Consider the following 11,543-nt stretch of genomic DNA (forward strand, 5'->3'; position numbering starts at 1 on the left):
CCCTGAGCTGTGAGTGCCCCTCTCTCCCCAGACGCAAGTCCCGCTCTCCGTCCCCTCGGCGGAGGTCATCGCCGGTGCGCCGGGAGCGGAAGCGCAGCCACTCCCGCTCCCCCCACCACCGGACCAAGAGCCGCAGTGCCACCCCTGCCCCCGAGAAGAAAGAGGCCACTCCTGAGCCAGAACCCTCCGTGAAACCAAAGGAGACTGTTGTGCAAGAGGCAACTTCAAACAGGTGAGAACTCCGTGTGTAGAACCATATATTGCCTTTACAAAATGGAATTATTATCCTAGTACCTCATTGGGGCTTGGCTTGGGCGATGCCTGCTCCTCCCTGTGCCCCTGCAACAGCCAAAGCATTTATTTAATAATCTTCAGTGAGGTTTCTTTGTCCTGTGTAGAATTCTAAGGGCAGTGTGGTTTGCTGCCACCATGATTTCATTGTCCTGGTCATCATTGTCACTTGTGACAATGTCATGTTGTCTTCCAGCAAGTTGTCATCATGTAGCCTCTATGTTACTTATTCTTCTCTTTGAATCATTGTACCAAATTGTAACTCTTTTCACAGTTCTGGAGCATCTTGTCAGAGGATGGGCAGGAGAATGTTTGTTGTAGAGGGGTATCTTGGCAGCTTCTAAAATGTTACTCTGCAGGCTGTGGTTTGTATGTGCTTAAAAATAAAGTCCTTACTTTTAACAGTGATATCCCAAAAGCTCCTAAACCTGAACCTCCTGTACCAGAGACTAAGGAAACTTCACCAGAACGTAATTCAAAGAAGGAGAGAGAGAAGGAGAAGGAGAAGACTCGTCAGAGATCCCCATCTCGGTCCAAGTCCAGGTCAAGATCCCGATCCCGTTCTCCATCTCATTCTCGACCCAGAAGGCGCCACAGATCACGGTCAAGGTAGGGCTTCCAGTGCTGATTGTGAAGGTTGAGAATATTTTCTGCTGAAGGTGCCACTTAGTGTTCCTGGTTAGTGATGTTTTTAGAGGTGTTTTTAGAGGTGTGGATGTTTTGGGCCAAATAAGGAAGATGCACTTGGCGCATAAATGCGTTTGGGAGTGTTTTGTTTGTACTGACTCGTGAGAAGATGCTCATGGTGACCAGCGTTGACTGGAGAAGGAATTGGGCTGCTTAATATTGATAGTGGGAATTGTGTAGCCTTTTTTTAGGTCATGGGTTTGATGCTGAAAATGCTGTAAAACACTCCTTTTTCCTCCTTTTTTTTTTTTAGTATTTCACTGCTTAATAGAGAGATGTTGTTAAACTTCAAAGCCTTGATTGTGCCTGATAGTACATTTCACATCCTCACCTAAATACAACCTTAACATGATGCACTTGGAGAGAAGCAGCTCTGCACTCACTGCCCCGAGGATACATTTCCTCAACTTTGAAAGTTAGATAGTTGCTTTTCATTGGAATTTCTGATTGTGACAGGTCTTACTCCCCTAGAAGGAGACCCAGCCCCCGGCGCCGGCCGTCCCCGCGCAGGAGGAGCCCGCCCCGGAGAATGCCTCCCCCACCCAGGCACAGGAGGAGCAGATCCCCCGTGAGGCGGTAAGAGCCCTGCTTTTTGAGACAGCTGGAAGTGCTAAACCTGGAAAGTTAAAGGGAACTGTAGCTGTGTTAGCAAAATTACCTCGTTCATCTCACCTTAGCACTGGCAGGTGTGTGATTAGAGTGATGGAAAAACTGCGGTGTCACATTTCCCAAGTGTGTTGTGGGGGAATACAGTTGTAGCTGTGAAATGATTTCTTCTGAGTTAGGATAGTGATGAGAATTCCTCCTTTTTGAAAAGTGGCAATTTCAGAGCTGTTACTTCTTCAAATGGCTCTGGGTAGCTCCCAGCACAGACTGACATGACATCTCTTAGGGCTTTTTTGCTTAAGTCTTAGTGCTTTTCTTTCCTGCCTGGGGAAAAAAATGAGAACAAGTAATTGAATTTTACTCATTGGGAATTTTTAATTATGACTTGTATTTCTATCACATAAAATTAAGTTTGGACTTGAAGTATGTTTCTTCTTCATGTTCTCTTACTTAAAATTCTTCAAGTTTTGCCCTTTGGTGTTGAAAGTCATTTTTCACAGCATAAGAATTGTTCTAGAGGCAAAACTCTTAGCTGCCTTGCAAAGTAAATGATGTGCTTTTGGCAATGTCAAAATAGACATTTGTCTTCATGGGGAGAGAACAGATTCTTACCCTCTTCATAGGAAGAGAACCAAACTGATGCTTCTTGTGTACAGCAGTTGTTTTTGAGGAAGGAACACTTCTCTTCCTTTCTGTGACAAAGTGATGACTATTTCCTGAGTTTGTCAATATGTTCATTTCACACAGTTACTGGGAAAACTGTGAAAAGTATCAAACATGTATGTTGCAAGATGTACAAGAGCTCCCTTTCAGCAAATGTTTATCTCACTCAAGGTAGGGTTTCTTTTTTCCAGGTTCTCAGGAATTCTGCAGCCAAAGGTGGATTCTGCAGGTACACAATTGCAACAGAACTTGCCACAAATTTTGCCGCAGAATTCTGAGGCCCTACCTTTTAAAATTGCAAAGTAAAGATGAAAGACTAAAACATAAGGATGGATAGATCGATTCTGAATTGTTAAGTTGTTAAGTTGTCTGAAATTTTCACCTCCTGGTGTAAAACATTTTAGTGTGCTTGCACACTAAACTCTTACCCAGATCTGCTCTGGAGATCATTAAGTCACACGTGCTAACACAGAGAATTCTCTTAACCACCCAGAAGTTAGAGAGCCCAACCAAAACTAATTGTTTCCAGGGAAAAGGCTTAGCTGTAGCCTGTAGATTGACAGAAAGCCAGTGAAGGTGACACTAACAATTTTTAGCTCACTACTGTAGTTTAAGAATAACTGTGAAAGATTGGTTGTTATCCTCCTCTTCTCCAAAGCAAGGGTTGCAGGCAGTCCACCATGTTTGGGAAGTGCTGTTGTCTGTGGCTCAGTGTCTGTGCTTGCAAACAACTGCAGTTCTTTGTTCTTTGTGCTGAAATGTTCCCCGCTGTGGCCAGGCAGGACCTGATGTGGGCTTTGCTTTGCAGGAGAAGACGCTCCTCAGCCTCGCTCTCCGGCAGCAGCTCCTCCTCGTCCTCGTCGCGCTCCCGCTCTCCACCAAAGAAGCCTCCCAAGAGACCCGTGTCCAGCCCCCCCCGCAAAACGCGCCGCCTGTCCCCCTCGGCCAGCCCCCCCCGGCGCCGCCACCGGCCCTCGCCCCCCGCCAGCCCCCCGCCCAAGCCCCGCCGCTCGCCCACCCCTCAGCAGTCCAACCGCAGCCGGAAAAGCCGCGGCTCCGTCTCACCCAGCAGGGCTTCAGGTGAGCGAAGCCATCGGTGCTCATGTCCCATTCTGGACTTTGGTTCCCTCAAAGATCGTGTGTACGGTTTGTAGGGGCAGAAAAGTACGAAGGAATGGCATGAATTGCAGCTGAGCTATTTCATTTTGTCTTGTAGCACCCAAGCATAAGAGTACTGAGAAAAGAGAATCTCCTTCGCCAGCACCCAAACCCAGGAAAGCGGAACTGTCGGAATCAGGTACAGCTCTGGCTTTCCAGCTGTGCTCCTGGGTGGGGTTTTTAGTCAAAAATACTTGATAGTGAAGGGCTGAGCCCTCCTGGAAGTCTGGCATTGACAGCAGGAGTTTCCAGAACTCTAAAGATGATCACTCCTACTGCCTCATTCCATCCAAGATAGCTCAGAATAACAACTCAGCCAAAGTGTATTCCAGCCTTATGTCATCCTAAGATTTGAGTGGGGGAGTACCCCATACTTGGTGGTCTGCTGTCCATAACTTCGCTTCTGCCTGAATAAGGCAAATCTGTATCCTTGGTTTAAGTGCCCTGTCCTTGTGTGTCCTTTCAGAAGAAGACAAAGGAGGCAAAATGGCTGCAGCCGATTCTGTCCAACAGAGGCGCCAGTACAGGAGGCAAAATCAACAGTCTTCATCTGGTATGGAGGAGAGGAATTCCCTAAAACGGGGTTGTAGTTTACTTTTGCAGGAAGTAGTTAAGTTCAAATATAGATTAAAACTATTTGCTGTGTGCTCTGCAGTGCTGTTGTAAATTTAATTACAGATTTGTCACTCATAATGAGGTCACTTTAATTATTACTCAGGAAGAATAAAAGCATGACTTTTAAAGGTTATTACATCTTTTGTTAATGGTTTGCATCTTTAAAAGTTGCGCTTGTAAACTCTTAACATCACACACAAATATTGTGTGCTGTGGATTACTTCATCTGTCCTTATTTTGGATTCTTTAATGCTTGAGATCAGAAAATTCACCTGGGTATTTTTGTCCACATAGTTTCAAAAAGCAACTGCAGTTCGCCTTTTAAGTTACCTGTCTAGCCAGGTTTTATGGGGACAGTTAGATCGCTGCAAGTATTTTTACCCAGCTCTGGTAGATTCATTTATCACTTGGCTTCAACCAACGCTTTCAGTTGATCTGCTTTTAAACATTGGGTTCTCGTTGTGTGGGAGAGGAGGTTGGTTTGAACTGCAGCATTACCGTGTCACAACTGATCAGTGTCACAAGGAGCATTTTCCAGAGAGTGATTCTTCTACGTTTGCAGATTCTGGTTCTTCATCTTCCTCAGAAGAGGAGAGGCCCAAGAGGTCGAACGTGAAGAACGGGGAGGTGGGCAGGCGCCGCCGCCACTCGCACTCGCGCAGCCCCTCGCCCTCGCCCCGCAAGCGGCAGAAGGAATCCTCCCCTCGGTAACTGCTTGAACTTAAACTCATCCTTTCCTGGTATTTAATGTTTATCTCTCTGCACCTCTCACCAAATGCACATCAAGTCATGCCCACTCGGCCCAGTCTTGTTTCAAGATTTCCTTCCTGTTACACTCATTTGGTAAAAATTGCTCTGACCTTTCTTTGAACGTGTTCATTTGTGCCTCAGACCCATGGCAGATAGATCTGTTTTGTTTTGTTTCCCCTCCACTGCTCTCAGGATGCAGATGGAAAAGAGGTGGCAATCGCCAGTGATGAAAAGGTTGGTTAGAAATTCATCTCTTAAACAGGCTGTCATGTATTTTGGCATGGATAAGCATTTGCCATTCTTTGTCCTTTAGACTTGCACACTCATGGTGAGGGAAATTCAGACTGATGTGCTCCTTAATGTGTTGGATCTGGAACCACTTCACTTGCCAAAAAAAAAGAGCAGGAACACCACCTGCTCTGTGTCCTTCACTGCTCATTCCTTGTTAATTCACATCAGCCTGTGACATCAATAACTGAGGTTATTATATCTCACTGATGCCTGAAAACAGCTGAACACTTGCATTCCTCAGGGGCTCCTCGCTCCAGACACTCAGGTTTGGGTGAGCAGTGTTGGAATCATGCTGCCGCTGACTCAAACCCTCCTGCACACTTGCAACAAGTAATTAAGATCTTGATCTGGGTCACAGATGATTGGAGTTTTCAAAACTCTCATTCCTCAGTTCATGAGATACTTGGAACTACTGGAAGCAGACAATAAGTAAAACAGCAGTGACTTTTTTATTTGTGACGCTGTTTGCTCTGTGTTGATCTGGGAATACAGAAAGGTGCAGGAAGCTGAGTGCTTGATGGGTTTATTAATTGGATGTAATGACCCTTGAGCAGGCTGTAATTAAGCCCTAGGTAGCAGGTACTCACAGCACACATCATGATATAGGAGATAAGGATGACTCCCTCACAAATGCAGACCTCCCTAATTATGGATCCTGTCAAACATTTCTATGGAAAACAGATTGGGATTCAAAGGCTTCGATCTTGTTTTGCAACACACTGAATTCACCTACTGCCTGTTGCATAAATACATGTTTAATTAGGACAATTAGTACATTTGAAGGCTGGGGTTTTTTTGGATCATAAAAGAACATTGTATTTTGGAGCAAACTCTTATCTATAAAAATGTCTCATTGCCTTGGAGAACAATACCCAGCATATTTGAAATCAAATCTCAGTTTATGTAAATGAGCTTCTTTGCTTTTTAATTGCTCTCATTTTTCCCTTATGCAGTCATTTTATCTTAATTGGTTTTTTTAAAAAAAGGAATATTTCACTTTTCCAATATTCCTCTCCTTTAAAATTCTAGGCAAGTATGTGTTGGATTAGAATTCCCCCTTCCAGAAGTCTGTTGTAAACCCTGCAAAGCAGAAAATGGCTCGTTTGGTGAACAATTTTAATCCAGAGAGCTGCAGTTTAGCAACCACTCTGTTTTTTTTTCACTGCATTTCAAGAAATAAATCGTTTTGGATTTCAGATCCCTAGATAAAAGCTGTTTTCAGGAGCACAGTTTCACACTGTGAAGAAAATTAACTCTACCCCAGGCAAAATCAGCACATGATCCATCCATTACTCCAACCATTTGGCCTTTCTCTGGCTACAAGGTGGTGATGGATCAGGTTGTGCAGATGTGGAATTGTGTCCTGGCTGCTGTGGTGCACTCAGGGTGACAGTCAGACACTTCAGATGGGCTCAGGGTGACAGTCAGACACCTGTGGTGGGCTCATGATCACAGTCAGGCACTTATCGTGTCACACTCTTCCGAAGGATTTAAGCACATTTTTTCCATCAGTGCTCCCAGTAGAATTTCATTTTACAGTGCATGAAGGAGCTGATTTTGTGTAGTGAAAGCAGAACACAAAGCACCTCGTGGCTCAGCTGGGGGTTTCCTGATCAATCCCTGTTTTTCTGCAGCAGGAGGAGGAGGAGCCCCTCGCCGCCCCCGGCACGCCGGCGCCGCTCCCCTTCCCCGGCGCCCCCGCCCCGGCGCCGCCGCTCCCCGTCCCCGCCTCGCCGAAGGTACCACGCTGTGGCCATCCACTGCCTGCTCTGGGCTTGGGGACGTCCCACTGGGCATGGGGAAAGGGCCCTGATCCCAGTTCCTTGGCTGGGAAGCTGAGGGGGCTGTGGTTGTGCCGGTGAGGTTGGGTGTGGTGGGTGTGTGGCCTGGATGTCGTTGGGTTGCTGCTGCAAATCCTGGATCAGAATCACAGAACCATGGGATGGTTTGGGTTGGGAGGAACCTTAAAGCCCATCCCACCCCTGCCATGGACAGGGGCACCTTCCACTGTCCCAGGCTGTTCCAAACCCCGTCCAGCCTGGCTTTGGACACTTCCAGGGATGGGGCAGCCACAACCTTTCTGGGAAATTAAAGAGTTTTATTTTATATTCTTAGAACTTCTAAAGAATTCTGGTTTAAATTTCGAGAAGCTTTAAAGAATTCTAGAGTCCTTTTGCCTGTCTTTGGGTGGACTGCAGGGCACTGCTGACTGACTGCCATGCCTGGGTGGCCCCTGAACGTTTGTTCTCTTTGCAGGTCTCCATCACCACCCCCTCGCAGACGTTCTCCCTCTCCACGGAGATACTCCCCCCCGATCCAGAGGCGATATTCCCCATCTCCCCCTCCTAAGAGGAGAACAGCTTCTCCTCCTCCCCCTCCCAAAAGAAGGGCCTCCCCTTCCCCCCAGTCCAAGCGCAGAGTCTCCCACTCCCCGCCGCCAAAACAGAGGAGCTCCCCTAGTGCTAAACGGCGCTCCCCTTCCATATCTTCCAAGCACAGGAAGGGGTCTCCTCCCAGCAGATCCAACAGGGAAACACGTTCTCCACCACAAAACAAAAGGCATTCACCTTCACCACGGCCTCGAGCTTCCCACCCCTCCTCCAGTCCTCCGCCGCCGCGCCGGGGAGCGTCGGCGTCGCCGCAGAGGAGGCAGTCACCCTCACCCAGCACCAGGCCCATCAGGAGGGTGTCCAGAACGCCAGAACCCAAGAAAACAAAGTAAAAAAACTCCTCCTTGTCTGGGTTTGGGTTTTAGGAGGGGGTTTTGTTCAGTTGTAATGCAGTGAAAATAGCTAATAGAATGGTTTGGACTGGAAGGGACTTAAAGCTTATCCAGTGCCATCCCCTGCTGTAGGCAGGGACCCCTCCCACTGTCCCAGGCTGCTCCAAGCCCTGTCCAGCCTGGCCTTGGACACTGCCAGGGATCCAGAGGCAGCCACAGCTTCTTTGGGCAACGTGTGCCAAGGCCTCACCACCCGCACAGGGAACAATTTTTCCCAATATCTCATCTGTCCCTGCCTGCTGGCAGTGGAAGCCATTCCTCCCTGTCCTGCCTGCATAAAAAGTCCCTCTCCCTCCTTTTTATAAGACCCTGGAATGCTGCCACGAGCTCTCCCCAAAGCCTTCTATTTAATTGGTGGCTTTAAAGAAAACCTAACTTTGTCTTTAAACCCAACTGTGGAAGGGAACCAACACTTCTCATTAGCTCTGAAATATTTCCATAAGTGGCCATTCCATAAGGCCATTCAGGATAAACTGCTAACATTCTGAATATTTTCATCTTTAGTGTGATGCTGCTTTTCTGAGCAAGCAGTGAAAAGTGTGGTGCTGGCTTATGAGTGTTTTCAGAAGGAGAATGGAGCTGAGTGGAAAGCCTTGCACAATAAAACAGCATTGCTGTTCTCCTGACTCTTACTGTGGTTATAACTCGGTGAAACCAGAAAGGCAGCAATCAGTTCTGAGCAGCAGCAGGGTTGTTTAACAGCTTTTCAGGCTGCATTATCCCTCTGCATTATGGACCCACTCTGCTATTGGATTGTTTTGTCCTTTTTAACAAATCAGCAAAGCAATTAATCTATTTATTTTTTTAAATCAATTAAATTCTTCTCAGTGCAGCTTGACCAGGTTAAAGGACTTGTGTTCATTTGGTTCTTGTGTTAATATTCCCTTGTTCTGTGTCTCACCTCTGACTGTGACTCTTGTGTTCCTCAGGGCTTCCACCCCCAGCCCCCGGCGCGTGTCCTCGTCCCGATCTGCGTCAGGGTCACCTGAGACAGCTCCCAAAAAACACCAAGGACCTGCATCTCCTGCTCGGTCTCGCTCTCCTTCTGCAAACTGGTCACCTGCAAAAAAGGCCAAGAGCCCAACTCAGAGCCCATCACCTGCCAGGGTATTTGTCTGCCCATAAAGCAGCACTGCTTTGGGTTCTAGGGGAAGTTGCTGTCACAAACAGCCCCAGGGTTATTCATGGGGGGAAAACTGCTTGGGGTCGTTCTTCATAGTTAAAAACTTCTAAAAACAACTTGCAACATAAATTTTTCAAGCTTAACATCTCCAAATCTGGAAAAAAACGCTGTTCTGCAGAAAATCAGACTTCTGGGAAAAAGCACTGTCCCATTTCATGAGTGTACCTGAGTTTCATGATCTACAAAGTGAGGGGGGCTTATTTATGCTCAGTGTGCAAACTGAGATTATTCCCAGTGGGAAGAGAACAGGTTGGTTGTTATCTTCACCTCTTCTTCTGAGGTGTTTCCCAGGGACAATTCCATTCTTTGCCAGAGAATTTTGAAGCCTTAGAGATGAGTTGTAACATCTATTGCATTATTTATTACAGAATTCAGATCAAGAAGGTGGTGGCAAGAAGAAGAAGAAAAAGAAGGATAAGAAGCATAAAAAGGATAAAAAGCACAAGAAACACAAAAAGCATAAGAAGGAGAAGGCGGCGGCGGCTGCAGCAGCTGCTGCTGTGGCTGCAGCAGACACCACCTCAGCACAGGAAGACCAGGAAGCAGAGACAGAACCCAAAAAGGTAAGAATTCGGGACTTTGTGAAGGCCCAGTGTGAGCAGACAGGGTGGGTGTGCACTGCAGTGCTGGTGTTGTGACAGCTCTAATTCCAAAGTGGGACGTGGGGTGTGGGATTCTGGGGGGGGGATTTCAGTGCTGGGAGGGCTCCGCCTAGCTGGGCCTGGCGTGTTTGAAGCAAGTCTTTGTGTTTGTTTGAAGGAGACAGAAAGTGAACCCGAGGACAACCTGGATGACCTAGAAAAGCACCTGCGGGAGAAGGCCCTGAGGTCCATGAGGAAGGCGCAGGTGTCCCCCCCCTCCTAGGCCAACCCTTTGATATAATGTACATTTTATTTGGTTTGTACTCAGAATTCAATTTCAAATTGCTAAATGTGTTTGAGCTTTAGAATATAACATTTGTTGTAATAATTGCTAGGTTGAGGTTCACCATGTACAAAGGGCATGGATTTACATTACAAAAGGTGTCCACAGTGTACTAGTGACATTCTTTCATTGGCAGCATAATTTCATTTAGAGTGAGACTTTTTAGAAGCAGTAGGAATTTGTTTTGGAGGTTTGAAACATGACCGTCAGTTCCCTCGTTTCTTTGAAATCCAGCAGAGCCTTGAGCAGATTTTGCGAGGGTCTCATTTGACTTCTTTTGTATCACTTACATGATGCTACTAACCTTTGTGGTTTGTAGGCTTGCCCAGGAGTAAAACCACTGCAGAATTCCAAGGAAGTATATCTCTATTTTAATGCTTTCTACTGTTGCCTGTATAGTCTCCATTAAAGCCAGTCAAGAATAGCAGTTTAGAGTGGTACATAAATGAAAGCATGTTGTTTACCAGGACACTGTGGGTTTATATTGATGTAACATGTTGATTTGGAACACTGGAATTTCATTTGTATTTTTATGTTCTTTTTTTAAAGGGCAGTTTCCATGATCAGCAGTCCCAGAAAACAAAAAAGTAATTCCTTCAGTTCCATAAATTTTGTTTGTGAGCTGTCGTTGCCCCCTTCATAAATCTTGTCTCGTTACGGTTCTTCGGAATGGTCTGAGCAACTTTCAGAGCTGTGTTCTTTGAAAGTTTAGAGGAACCTGAACTTTGGATATTGTCATGTTTTCACTGTTCTTTGTTTTTGTTTTTTTAACTAAAGCTATATAAAGCTTGTGGATTAAACAAAATAAATTTCTAAATTTAAACAGATGTTGGCTGTTTTTATCTGGACATTTACATTTGCTAATCAGCTTTGTTTTGTGTAGGGTTAATGACTGCTCAGAGATGAGAAAGTGTTTGATCCACTGTGCTGGCTCTGGAAAAATTGGGGCTTTTAACTGGCCTGGGGGAGCAGGAAAAGCCCTTTAATTAGTGATGCTCCTGCTGAGTTCTTGCAAAGCAGAAGTCAAACAGCCTTACCTGGGCAGTGCTCTGGGAGCATGGAGAAGCTTAAACTCAGTATTTGCTGTGAAAATTGCTGGTCAGAGCAAGTAAGGTGTTTCAGGGCCCTGCAAGAAATGAACAGCAGGTTTGATTGGCTTAGAGAAGGAGCTGTAGTGGTGTGAGAGCTCATCTGAGGCATCCCGGGGGCTCCCTGCCTTTCCATAATCATGGAGTGCTTTGGGTTGGAAGGGACCTTACAAGTCACCCAGTTCCAACCCCCTTTTAATCACACTGGAAACTTGCTGGGTTGCTGCTGTGGAGTTCTTGTAAAAACTCAAGCTGTGTTTCTGAAATCAGCTCAGTTCTGAAGTTCTCTGGAAGATGCTTTTGAATTCTTTTTGTGCTGCAGCTGTGGTAGCTGTGATGTGCACAGTGAAATGGGAGATTTGATGAGTCTTCACTGCTCTTGTGCAGGATTTAAACTGAGGCAGGGCTGCTCTAGGTCCTGGCTGAAAGGGGAGATTCAGAGCAGCTCCTTCTGCACTTCCCTTTGTGCTGAATCTTTTGTTTCTTCACAAAGTCCATCTGGGTG

The 11,543-nt window shown here is 46.2% G+C and overlaps 1 protein-coding gene across 13 annotated transcripts in view; it reads left to right on the top strand.

Moving 5' to 3' along the window:
• SRRM1 (serine and arginine repetitive matrix 1) overlaps positions 1–10,777 on the top strand; it is a 17,244-nt gene extending 6,467 nt beyond the window's left edge. For 3 of the 13 annotated variants that reach the window (XM_048327074.1, XM_048327086.1, XM_048327087.1), the window contains 13 exons: positions 32–232; positions 697–900; positions 1,435–1,554; positions 3,056–3,327; positions 3,464–3,544; positions 3,872–3,958; positions 4,583–4,727; positions 4,963–5,004; positions 6,696–6,800; positions 7,318–7,779; positions 8,773–8,950; positions 9,395–9,589; positions 9,786–10,777. In XM_048327074.1, the coding sequence (XP_048183031.1) occupies positions 32–232; positions 697–900; positions 1,435–1,554; positions 3,056–3,327; positions 3,464–3,544; positions 3,872–3,958; positions 4,583–4,727; positions 4,963–5,004; positions 6,696–6,800; positions 7,318–7,779; positions 8,773–8,950; positions 9,395–9,589; positions 9,786–9,890 (2,197 nt within the window). In that variant the 3' untranslated portion in view covers positions 9,891–10,777. The remainder of the gene's footprint in view (positions 1–31; positions 233–696; positions 901–1,434; positions 1,555–3,055; positions 3,328–3,463; positions 3,545–3,871; positions 3,959–4,582; positions 4,728–4,962; positions 5,005–6,695; positions 6,801–7,317; positions 7,780–8,772; positions 8,951–9,394; positions 9,590–9,785) is intronic. The other 10 variants (XM_048327076.1, XM_048327075.1, XM_048327078.1 and 7 more) reach the window with 10 other exon arrangements.
• Positions 10,778–11,543: the final 766 nt, after the last annotated feature.

The sequence above is a fragment of the Corvus hawaiiensis genome, chromosome 23, assembly GCF_020740725.1.
Source record: "Corvus hawaiiensis isolate bCorHaw1 chromosome 23, bCorHaw1.pri.cur, whole genome shotgun sequence".
In the NCBI taxonomy this organism is placed as follows: domain Eukaryota; kingdom Metazoa; phylum Chordata; class Aves; order Passeriformes; family Corvidae; genus Corvus; species Corvus hawaiiensis.